Raw genomic sequence first — 12,500 nt, 5'->3', positions numbered from 1 at the left:
CCTTGGCTCTGAGACTGACAGCCACTAGTAACGATAACACACACCTTGGCTCTGAGACTGACAGCCACTAGTAACGATAACACACACCTTGGCTCTGAGACTGACAGCCACTAGTAACGATAACACACACCTTGGCTCTGAGACTGACAGCCACTAGTAACGATAATACACCTTGGCTCTGAGACTGACAGCCACTAGTAACGATAACACACCTTGGCTCTGAGACTGACAGCCACTAGTAACGATAACACACCTTGGCTCTGAGACTGACAGCCACTAGTAACGATAACACACACCTTGGCTCTGAGACTGACAGCCACTAGTAACGATAACACACACCTTGGCTCTGAGACTGACAGCCACTAGTAACGATAACACACACCTTGGCTCTGAGACTGACAGCCACTAGTAACGATAATACACCTTGGCTCTGAGACTGACAGCCACTAGTAACGATAACACACACCTTGGCTCTGAGACTGACAGCCACTAGTAACGATAACACACACCTTGGCTCTGAGACTGACAGCCACTAGTAACGATAACACACACCTTGGCTCTGAGACTGACAGCCACTAGTAACGATAATACACCTTGGCTCTGAGACTGACAGCCACTAGTAACGATAACACACACCTTGGCTCTGAGACTGACAGCCACTAGTAACGATAACACACCTTGGCTGTCACGACCTCCTCCGAAGCTACCTCCTCTCCTTGTTCGGGCAGGCTTCGGCGGTCGTCGTCACCAGCCTTCTAGCCACTGCCGCTCCTCATCTCATCATTCCATTTGTTTTGTCTTGTCTATTACACACACCTGGTTCATATCCCCCTCATCAGTACCTGTATAAGTGTTCCCTCTGCCCTCCTTGTCTTTGTGTGTGATTGTTTATTGTGGAGGTTAGATTAGCTTGGTGGAGCTTTATTGTATTGTGTATCACCGGGATATTGACCCGTGTGCCTTGTTTTCTCCAGTGCGCCGTTATACCGCACTGTAGTTGTTTCACGCATTGCTGCGTACCGCTGTATTTCCCGAATAAACCATTTATTCTGTGATTTACCCTCCTGCGCCTGACTCCGTCCAAAATCACCCGCTACATTGGCTCTGAGACTGACAGCCACTATTATTGTTTCGTCTTGTTCTGCTATATCAGAAATGTGAACACACACACACACACACACACCACCATGTACCATTAACAGAGACGTAACCTCTCTCTCACCTCTTGATGTTTCTTATCTCATTAGAGAGAGGGAACACACACACACACACACACACACACACACACACACACACACACACACAGAACACCATTTAGAGAAAAAACATCTAGCAATCAGAGTGCTATAGCTAACAGAAAGTTCACTCTAACCAGCAGAGAACACAGTCCTGACTCTCTGACCATCAACCATCACTACTCATAACTATCAATACATCATCTCTAACAAACAGAGAACACAGTCCTGACTCTCTGACCATCAACCATCACTACTCATAACTATCAATGCATCATCTCTAACCAACAGAGAACACAGTCCTGACTCTCTGACCATCAACCATCACTACTCATAACTATCAATACATCATCTCTAACCAACAGAGAACACAGTCCTGACTCTCTGACCATCAACCATCACTACTCATAACTATCAATACATCATCTCTAACCAACAGAGAACACAGTCCTGACTCTCTGACCATCAACCATCACTACTCATAACTATCAATACATCATCTCTAACCAACAGAGAACACAGTCCTGACTCTCTGACCATCAACCATCACTACTCATAACTATCAATACATCATCTCTAACCAACAGAGAACACAGTCCTGACTCTCTGACCATCAACCATCACTACTCATAACTATCAATACATCATCCCTAACAAACAGAGAACACAGTCCTGACTCTCTGACCATCAACCATCACTACTCATAACTATCAATACATCATCTCTAACCAACAGAGAACACAGTCCTGACTCTCTGACCATCAACCATCACTACTCATAACTATCAATACATCATCTCTAACCAACAGAGAACACAGTCCTGACTCTCTGACCATCAACCATCACTACTCATAACTATCAATACATCATCTCTAACCAACAGAGAACCGAGTTCTGACTCTCTGACCATCAACAGTATAGTATCAAAATGACAAATTTGGAAGATACCAAACTAGGCAGACATACAGTCAACTGAATCCCTATACTATTACACCAATCATTGCCACACACACACACACAGTCTACTTTGCTATCCCCACTGCCTGTTCACTGACACTAGATGACAGTCAATTTATGTGATTTCAGCCGGGTGACACTGATTGGTGTAAAGGGTTGTGTATGTGTGTGTGTGTGTGTGTGTGTGTGTGTGTGTGTGTGTGTGTGTGTGTGTGTGTGTGTGTGTGTGTGTGTGTGTGTGTGCAGGGAGATCGTTCAAGATTGAAATTGGACGTCTTTCCATGAAATTGGACGTCAGGAATTGCCTTGAAAACTGGCCACTAGGGGCAACAGTGAGCGCTATTACCATCAAGTAACTTGGGTTTTGCCAGGGGTGGTGGATGGGTGTAATCCCATGACTCTTTGTCAGAAGGTTGTGTGCAGCAACCCAATGTGTCAAAAACAATTTTTCTTTTGGAGCAACTTTTGAAATTTGAGAAACGTGGATAAACGTGGATAAACGTCTAATTCTGCAGTGAGACTGTGAGAGTTTGTTGGTGTGTGCGTATCAGTGTGTGTGTCTGTGTGCGTGGTGTGTAAAGTCAACTTGTGTCAGTGAACAGGCAGTATAGGGACAGTAGATAATGCTCTGACTGACTGTCCTTTCACGGATCTCTCTCTCTCTCTCTCTCTCTCTCTCTCTCTCTCTCTCTCTCTCTCTCTCTCTCTCTCTCTCTCTCTCTCTCTCTCTCTCTCTCTCTCTCTCTCTCTCTCTCTCTCTCTCTCTCTCTCTCTCTCTCTCTCTCTCTCTCTCTCTCTGCCTCTCTCTCTCTGCCTCTCTCCCTCTCTCTCTCTCTCTCTCTCAAGGCGTTATGCTACATTAGCCAATCATGAAGACAGGAACATGGTCAAGCCTACGTGCAATTACACACAGACACAAACACACACATAAATACACAGACACACACACACACACACAAACACACGCAAACCTAACACACCTCCCTATACAGTGAAAAAAACACATTGAGCAATCAGATTTGATAAACAAGCAGTAATTAGAGAGGTGGAATGCTGGCTTCTGAACAAGCTGCTTCTCCAGAACATTCTGGAACGTCATGAACGATTCTGAACAAGCTGCTTCTGCAGAACATTCTGGAACGTCATGAACGATTCTGAACAAGCTGCTGCTGCAGAACATTCTGGAACGTCACAAACGATTCTGAACAAGCTGCTGCTGCAGAACATTCTGGAATGTCAGGAATGATTCTGAACAAGCTGCTTCTCCAGAACAGTCTGGAATGTCATGAATGATCCTGAACAAGCTGCTGCTGCAGAACATTCTGGAATGTCAGGAATGATTCTGAACAAGCTGCTTCTCCAGAACAGTCTGGAATGTCATGAATGATCCTGAACAAGCTGCTGCTGCAGAACATTCTGGAACATCGCAAATGATTCTGAACAAGCTGCTGCTGCAGAACATTCTGGAACGTCAGGAATGATTCTGAACAAGCTGCTGCTGCAGAATATTCTGGAACATCAGGAATGATTCTGAACAAGCTGCTGCTGCAGAACATTCTCAAACATCAGAAAAGACTCCTGGGGGCGAGTGTGTGTGAGATTCTAGAGCATCATTGCAGAATTCCATAATCCCAGATTCTTGGCCTAGGCAGGTACCAAACTGCCAGGGAAAAGGAGCTTGGTTTTTCTGAAGCAACCCAAAGGTGTTTGTGTGGGTGTGCATGCATGTGTGTGTGTGTGTGCGTGTTTCTATGTGTGTAGCGTGGTTTACCTTGTAGCCCGGGCCCAGTTGGTGTATGGCGAAGATCTGAGCAGGGTTGAGAGCCTCACTGAACACGTAGATGGCCCCCAGCTGACCACAGAACACCCTGTTAGCATCCGCCGTCTCTGACGAACCCAGAAAACACTTATCATAACTCTGTAGAGGGAGAGAGAGAGAGGGGGAGGGAGGGAGAGAGGGGGAGGGAGAGAAAGAGGGAGATGAGAGAGTGAGAGAACATGGATACACACAGGTGTGAAGACAGTAGCAGTTCATATACAGCAACAACAGATCTCACAGTGTTCATTCAACTGTAGGGAGATTAAGGAAGGAGCTCATGTTCCAATAGAAATCCCTGATCCCGCTACACAGCTAGCTAAGCTCATGCACAAAGACACCTGGTTATAGTCAAGTTGCACAGAGACACCTGGTTATAGTCAAGTTGCACAGAGACACCTGGTTATAGTCAAGGTGCACAGAGACACCTGGTTATAGTCAAGTTGCACAGAGACACCTGGTTGTAGCCAAGTTGCACAGAGACACCTGGTTATAGTCAAGGTGCACAGAGACACCTGGTTATAGTCAAGGTGCACAGAGACACCTGGTTATAGTCAAGGTGCACAGAGACACCTGGTTATAGTCAAGGTGCACAGAGACACCTGGTTATAGTCAAGGTGCACAGAGACACCTGGTTATAGTCAAGGTGCACAAAGACACCTGGTTATAGTCAAGGTGCACAGAGACACCTGGTTATAGTCAAGGTGCACAGAGACACCTGGTTATAGTCAAGGTGCACAGAGACACCTGGTTATAGTCAAGTTGCACAGAGACACCTGGTTGTAGCCAAGTTGCACATAGACACCTGGTTGTAGCCAAGTTGCACAGAGACACCTGGTTATAGCCAAGTTGCACAGAGACACCTGGTTATATTCAAGTTGCAGAGACACCAGGTTTTAGTCAAGTTGCTTAGAGACACCTGGTTACAGTCATGTTGCCAAACTGCATCGAACTGCGCATATTTACAATGTTCTGCTAATGTCCTATCATAAGTCCCTGCTGCTCATACACAGAGACACATTATCACCTCAATGTCCTGTCCTGTCCTGTCCTGTCCTATCCTGTCCTGTCCTATCCTGTCCTGTCCTGTCCTATCCTGTCACATGCTGTCCTGTCATATGCTGTACTGTCCTGTTTTCTCCTGTCCTATCCCGTCCTGTTTTGTCCTGTCCTATCCTGTTTTATCCTGTCTTATCCTGCCCTATAATGTTTTTTCCTGTCCTATCCTGTTTTTTCCTGTCCTATCCTGTCCAGTCTAATCCTGTCCTATCCTGTTTTGTCCAGTCCTATCCTGTCCTGTCCTATCCTGTCCTATCCTGTCCTGTCCTATCCTGTCCAGTCTAATCCTGTCCTATCCTGTCCTGTCCTGTCCTATCCTGTCCTGTCCTGTCCTATCCTGCCCTGTCCTGTCCTGTCCTGTCCTGTCCTATCCTGTCCTGTCCTATCCTGTCCTGTCCTATCCTGCCCTGTCCTGTCCTGTCCTATCCTGTCCTATCCACACATCGAGAACAGGCAATGCTTCTTGTCACGGCAACAGGATGGAAGGCGGGTGGGATCTCTTACGTCGTTGGTGTTGACGTGCCAGGCCATGTCGCCGTAGGAGACCAGCTGACCATTGACATAGCAACGGATCTCACTGTTCCTCCAGCGGTTGTAGATGTGGACGATGCTGATCATGTACCACTGGAACACAGAGAGGAGAAAGAGGGTTAGATCAAATCACATCACATCACATGATCCGTAGACTAACAGGTGTAGACTAACAGTGAAGTGCTGACTTACGTCCTTTCCCAACAATGCAGAGATAAAGATAAGATAAAGAATAAAATAAAAAATAGAAATATTGACACGAGAGTGTGTGTGTGTGTGTGTGTGTGTGTGTGTGTGTGTGTGTGTGTGTGTGTGTGTGTGTGTGTGTGTGTATGTGTGTGTGTGTGTGTGTGTGTGTGTATGTGTGTATGTGTGTGTGTGTGTGTGTGTGTGTGTGTGTGTGTGTGTGTGTGTGTGTGTGTGTGTGTGTGTTAACCTGCATGCCTGCAAAATGTAACAACAGTAAGTCTTCCCCTGCACTCCCAAACTCCCATTAGGAGAGCTGTAAGTAAAGCTGAGGGTGGTAGGGCTGAGATTTAGAGGCTACTGTCCTTGGGATGACCTGTTCCTTCAAAAGAAAAGGTCATGGAGAGTATTCCAGGGAGTGCATGCTGGGAGTTTTTTGGAGCGTGAGTGTTTGGTGTGGAGGGCTTGTCCTAACTTATTTCTTGTTTCTTTCCTTGGTTTCTCTTTTCTATGGTGGAGGGTTAATGCACTGTTTGTTTTAGTGGTACCCACTGTTTTTTATTTTCAAAGTTAGAGAGGAAGAGGACAGAGGTTTAGTTTCCTGGGGTTTTGAACGGTGAGGTGTGAGCGACGGCTTCACAGCCTAGCAGCCTAGCAGCCTAGCAGCCTAGCGGCCTAGCGGCCTAGCAGCCTAGCGGCCTAGCGGCCTAGCGGCCTAGCGGCCTAGCGGCCTAGCGGCCTGCAGCAGCCCTAGCAGCCCGGCAGCCCTAGCGGCCCTGGCGGCGCCAGCCAGCTGGCGCCTAGCGGCCCAGCGGCCCTAGCGGCCCTAGCAGCCTAGCAGCCTAGCAGCCTAGCAGCCTAGCAGCCTAGCAGCCTAGCAGCCTAGCAGCCTAGCGCGGAGGAGACGCTGTCGTTACGGCATGGATTCGGGTGTGTTCCCGATAATATAATTAAGGTGGAGGAGGTTCTGCTCGCGGTCGGCGAACAGGTAGGAGCTGAATATATACATTCCGCGTCCAGAATGAACAAAGCTGTGGTTGTGTTCATGAAAAGAGCACATTTGGTGGGTAGGCTAATTTCTAGTGGAATATTTGTAAGGGGTGTGTTGGTGCCAATTTCTCCTCTTTCTGCCCCTTCGACTAGGGTGGTAGTTGCAAATTTGCCTCCGTTTATTACGGATGATCAAATCAGGAAGGAGCGGAGTCGTTTTGGTAAGTTTGCTAGTGGTTTTCGTGTAATGTCGGCAGGTTTTCAGGCAGATGCCGTCAAGCATGTTGTTTCGTTCCGGAGGCAAGTGTTCATGTTTCTGAATAACAATGAGCAACAGTTAAATGTGCATGTTAAAGTGAGGCATGGGGAGGGGCTCTACACAGGGTTTGCCAGCACAGATAGTCTGCGGTGCTTTGAGTGTGGGGATTTGGGGCATAAGAGCTTTGCGTGCCCACATAAAGGCCGTAGACAAGGTGAGGGTTCAAGCACCAGTGGGGGAAATAGAGGTCAACGTCCAGGAGGCCATGAGGCACAGGCAGCAGAGGCTGGGTCTAGTCATGCTATAGATGGTGGTGTAGATGAAGCTGGGTCTAGTCATGCTATAGATGGTGGTGTAGATGAGGCTGGGTCTAGTCATGCTATGGATGGTGGTGTAGATGAGGCTGGGTCTAGTCATGCTATAGATGGTGGTGTAGATGAGGCTGGGTCTAGTCATGCTATAGATGGTGGTGTAGATGAGGCTGGGTCTAGTCATGCTATAGATGGTGGTGTAGATGAGGCTGGGTCTAGTCATGCTATAGATGGTGGTGTAGATGAGGCTGGGTCTAGTCATGCTATAGATGGTGGTGTAGATGAGGCTGGGTCTAGTCATGCTATAGATGGTGGTGTAGATGAGGCTGGGTCTAGTCATGCTATAGATGGTGGTGTAGATGAGGCTGGGTCTAGTCATGCTATAGATGGTGGTGTAGATGAGGCTGGGCCTAGTCATGCTATAGATGGTGGTGTAGATGAGGCTGGGCCTAGTCATGCTATCTAGTGGTGATGTAGATGAGGCTGGGGCTAGTCATGCTATAGATGGTGGTGGAGGAGGGTCGTCATGCTATAGATGGTGGTGTAGGTGAGACGGGCAGATGCTGGTGTAGTGAAAGGCACCAAGGAATTTAGCCTGGTTCGGGGGGGCTGACTAGAGAGGGAGGGCAGGTTGCTCCCGTTAGGAGATGGAGATGAGCGAGTGAAATGAGCTGAAGATGTAGAAAATGTAAAGTAGATGAGGCTGGATTTAGTCATGCTATAGATGGTGGTGTAGATGAGGCTGAGCCTAGTCAGCTTATGCTAGTTAAATCGTGGGAAGGGTAGACTAGGAGGGTGTCAAGCGAAGAGGAAAGGAGGTGGGAGCAGAGGCTGGTGGTGCAAGGCACCGGAACTTTACATGGTTACGAGAGACTGAAATGGGGAGGAGCCTCATTCAGGCTCAGTGGGGGTGTTAAGGGACATCATTAATCAGTCTGACCTAGTGGATGTTTGGAGAACTAGACATCCCAACACAAGACAGTATACATGGGTGAAGGTCTTTGGGGCTAGGGTGAGTGCAGCCCGGCTTGATCGATTGTCCAGGAATCAGAGCAATAGGCTGTTGGGCGCTACCGTTCTCCCATTGGGTTTTTCGGATCACCACATAACCATGGCTCGGCTGTCTATTTCACCAGGGCCTCGGCAGGCATCCTATTGGAAGTTTAATGTAAAGCTCTTACAAGATACCACTTTTTGCTCAGGTTTCTAGACTTTTGGGGAAAGGTGGGGGCAGCGAAGAGAGGAGTATGAGTCTCTGAGTCAATGGTGGGATGTGGGAAAAGTCCAAATTCGGCTTTTCTGTCAACGGTATAAAGCTCTCTCATCCTCAGAGGCTAGGAGAGTATTGGGGGAGCTCGAGCGTAGTATTAGAGAGATGGAGGTAGAGCTGGTGGGGCAAGGCAATGTAGGCCTCCAGGCTAATCTAGCTGAACTACGTAGGGACCTGGGCAGTTTTTTCCAGGTTAAAGCAAAGGGAGCACTTGTAAGAGCTAGGTTCTCCATGCTCAAGGAGATGGATGCTCCCAGCTCCTCCTCCTTTGGTGTGGAAAGACAGAGCGGTGAAGCCAAGGGTATGCATTGTCTACGGCTTTCGGAAGGGCGGGTTGACCTCTGTGGTGGGGGAGATGCGGGAGCGGACTGTGGAGTTTTATACTGAATTGAATAGGGCAGAACTGTGTGATCCTATGTGTGCTCAGGTTTTGTTTGCCGAACTCCCTAAGCTCTCTCTGGTACAGAGGGATGAAATGGACATTCCCCTGTTGTCCCATGAACTGGCAGAGGCCGTAACCCAGATGTCCCCTGGCCGTGCACCGGGGGTCGATGGACTCCCAGTGGAGTTTTATAAAAACTTCTGGGGAATAATTGGACTGGACTTCTCTTTTGCGTGTTGCATGAATGCGTCGGGGTAGGAGAGTTGCCGATGAGCTGGCGGCGGGCGGCTCTGACTCTCCTGCCCAAAAAAGGGGACTTGTGTGAACTTAAGAACTGGAGGCCTGTGGCATTGCTCTGTGCGGACTACAATATATTTGCAAAGGTCCTCGCTAACAGACTAAAGTCCCATCTGGACTTTATAGTATACAAGGATCAGACATATTGCGTACCAGGACGTTTAATCACGGACAACTTGTTCTTAATCAGGGACATGTTGGACTTGTCGAGAAGTTCTAATGTGGACTTTGGACTGGTCTCTTTAGATCAAGAGAAGGCTTTTGATAGAGTGGACCATGAGTATCTGTTTAATGTGATGTCTGTGTTTGGGTTTGGGGAAGATTATGTGAAGATGTTGTATGCTGGGGCATCATGTATGGTCAAGGTGGGAGGGGGGCTCAGTATGCCAGTCTGGGTGAGGTGGGGCATTAGACAAGGATGCCCTCTATCAGGGCAGTTATATACACTAGCCATTGAGCCTTTTTTGGGCCTGCTACGCAGGAGTCTGCAGGGAGTGTGCTGGACAGGCATGGCAGTGTCAGTGTATGCAGATGACATTTATGTGATGGTCAGGGAACGTCAGGATATGCAGGCACTAGAGAATAGTCTGAAGGTGTACGAGGGAAATTCGTCAGCTAAGGTAAACTGGGGAAAGAGCAAAGCTCTGTTAATGTGGGGCATGGGGGGATAGGGCCCCTCCTCTGCTTCCAGGGGGGTTGCAGTGGGGTTGTGAAGGGCTTAAAATATTGGGGGTGTACCTGAGTCAGGAAGAACTGGGAGGGGCTGTCACAGGCAGTGGTGTCAAGACTGGCCAGGTGGAGGTGGCTCCTGTCCCAAGTGTCATATAGAGGGAGGGTGCTGATAATCAACAACCTGGTGGCATCTTCCCTGTGGCATAAACTGTCTGTCCTCAACCCCCCCGCCGGGCTGCTCACAGACCTGCAACACAAGCTGGTGGATTTGTTCTGGTCGGGCCATCACTGGCTGAGGGCGGCAGTGTTGTATATGTCCGTAAATGAAGGAGGACAGGGCCTGGTGGAACTGGAGATCAGGGTGGCTGCATTCCGACTAAAGGCATGACTCTCTGATTTTTACTCTGCGGTGCTGAGGGCCTGGCAGAGATTCCTGGGGGAAGTCCAGGAGGCACTGTCTGAGCCGGTAAAGGGGGTGTTTGAGCGGCCAAAGGGGGAGGGGCCACCAATGTTTCCGCCACTGCAGGTGACGCCAGAGACTGGGGACTGGCAAGGGGGGCTGGAGGACTTGTTAGATTTTAACACTCTGAGCCTGGGGGAGTTTGAAGGGGTGGGAGGTAAAGCCCTCTACAACCTCTGTATTAAGGTACGGAACATCAGGAGCCTAACAGGAGTGAAGGCACATCAGTGGCAGGGGGTATGTGGGGCGGATAGTATGGTGGGTTTTAGATGGAGGGGGCTCTACAAAACTCCCAGTACCAAAGAGGTCAGGGGACCTCCAGTGGAGGGTTTTACATGGAGCCCTGGCCACTAACAGCTGGTTGGCACGGGTTGAACTGGGAGTCGGACAGGGGTGTCTTTTCTGTGTCATGAGTAAAATTGTGATTCATGTGTTTTCTGTGTGCGCCAGGTTAATGCCTTTAATGTCTCAGTTGGAATGTCTGTGTGAGAGGTTGGGGGTGGGTTTTACTGTCGGGATGTTTATAATGGGGTACAGGTATTCAAATAAGGAAAAGGAAAAATGTGTGTTGTTGAATTTTCTGTTAGCTATTTGGATAGCAAGGAGGAACAGGGTCAACGGTGGGGGGATAACAGACACTTTACTATTATTTAATGGGATGGTCTCTGTGCGCCTTAGGGTGGAATTTGAGTTCTATAAAATGATAAAAAGTGTGGAGATGTTTCAAGAGATATGGTGTGTTGGGGGGGATGTCTGTATAGCTGGGGAAGATGGTCTGGATATACGGTTGTAGAGGAGGTGAGGTTTGGGTTATTGTGATGTGTGGTATTGTTTTTGTATCGTGGGGTAGAGGGAAAGGTGAGTATGCAGTACAGGGGATATTGGTATTTTTTTTTTATTATTGTAGGGGGTGGGGGGTGAGGTTTTAATGAAATGAGGATGTACCATTAAAGAAAGAGAAAAAGTCACACAAAAAAAGTATATATATCTCTCTCTCTCTCTCCTCTCTCAATTCAATTCAATTCAATTTAAGGGCTTTATTGGCATGGGAAACGTGTGTTAACATTGCCAAAGCAAGTGAAGTAGATAGTAAACAAAAGTGAAATAAACAATAAATATTAACAGTAAACATTACACTCAGAAGTTTCAAAAGAATAAAGACATTTCAAATGTCATATTATGTATATATACAGTGTTGTAACAATGTGCAAATAGTTATAGTACAAATGGGAAAATAAATAAACATAAATATGGGTTGTATTTACAATGGTGTTTGTTCTTCACTGGTTGCCCTTTTCTTGTGGCAACAGGTCACTCTCTCTCTCTCTCTCTCTCTCTCTCTCTCTCTCTCTCTCTCTCTCTCTCTCTCTCTCTCTCTCTCTCTCTCTCTCTCTCTCTCTCTCTCTCTCTCTCTCTCTCTCTCTCTCTCTCTCTCTCTCTCTCTCTCTCTCTCTCTAATCTCAATTCAAGGGTATTTATTGGCATGGGAAACATATGTTTACATTGCCAAAGCAAGTGAAATAGATCATAAGCAAAAGTGAAATAAACAATAAAAAATGAACAGTAAACATCCAAAAGAATAAAGACATTTCAAATGTCATGTTATGTCTATATCCTATGTTATACGATGTGCAAATAGTTAAAGTACAAAAGGGAAAATAAATAAACATAATATGGGTTTTATTTACAATGGTTTGTTCTTCACTGGTTGCCCTTTTCTTGTGGCAACAGGTCACAAATCTTGCTGCTGTTATGGCACACTGTGGTATTTCACCCAATAGATATTGGGAGTTTATCAAAATGTGATTTGTTTTCTAATTCTTTGTGGGTCTGTGTAATCTGAGGGAAATATGTGTCTCTAATATGGACATACATTTGGCAGGAAGTTAGGAAGTGCAGCTCAGTTTCCACCTCATTTTGTGGGCAGTGTGAGGTTAGAGGTTATCGGCCTAATTCTGCTCTGCATGCATTATTTGGTGTTTTACGTTGTACACAGAGGATATTTTTGCAGAATTCTGCATGCAGTCTCAATTTGGTGTTTGTCCCATTTTGTGAATTATTGGTTGGAGAGCGGA

The 12,500-nt window shown here is 47.2% G+C and overlaps 1 protein-coding gene across 1 annotated transcript in view; it reads right to left on the bottom strand.

Annotated features, from left to right (window-relative positions):
* Nucleotides 1–12,500, bottom strand: part of nbeaa (neurobeachin a) — a 231,892-nt gene that overhangs the window by 119,677 nt on the left and 99,715 nt on the right. Inside the window, exons 8-9 of the mRNA XM_041851474.2 lie at nt 5,572–5,691; nt 3,964–4,110 (exon numbers count right to left, since the gene is read on the bottom strand). Of these exons, the coding sequence (XP_041707408.2) occupies nt 3,964–4,110; nt 5,572–5,691 (267 nt within the window). The remainder of the gene's footprint in view (nt 1–3,963; nt 4,111–5,571; nt 5,692–12,500) is intronic.

Source organism: Coregonus clupeaformis, chromosome 27, assembly GCF_020615455.1.
Source record: "Coregonus clupeaformis isolate EN_2021a chromosome 27, ASM2061545v1, whole genome shotgun sequence".
NCBI lineage: Eukaryota > Metazoa > Chordata > Actinopteri > Salmoniformes > Salmonidae > Coregonus > Coregonus clupeaformis.
The sequence above is the reverse complement of the archived record's forward strand: the minus strand, read 5'-3'. Positions and strand labels throughout refer to the sequence as shown.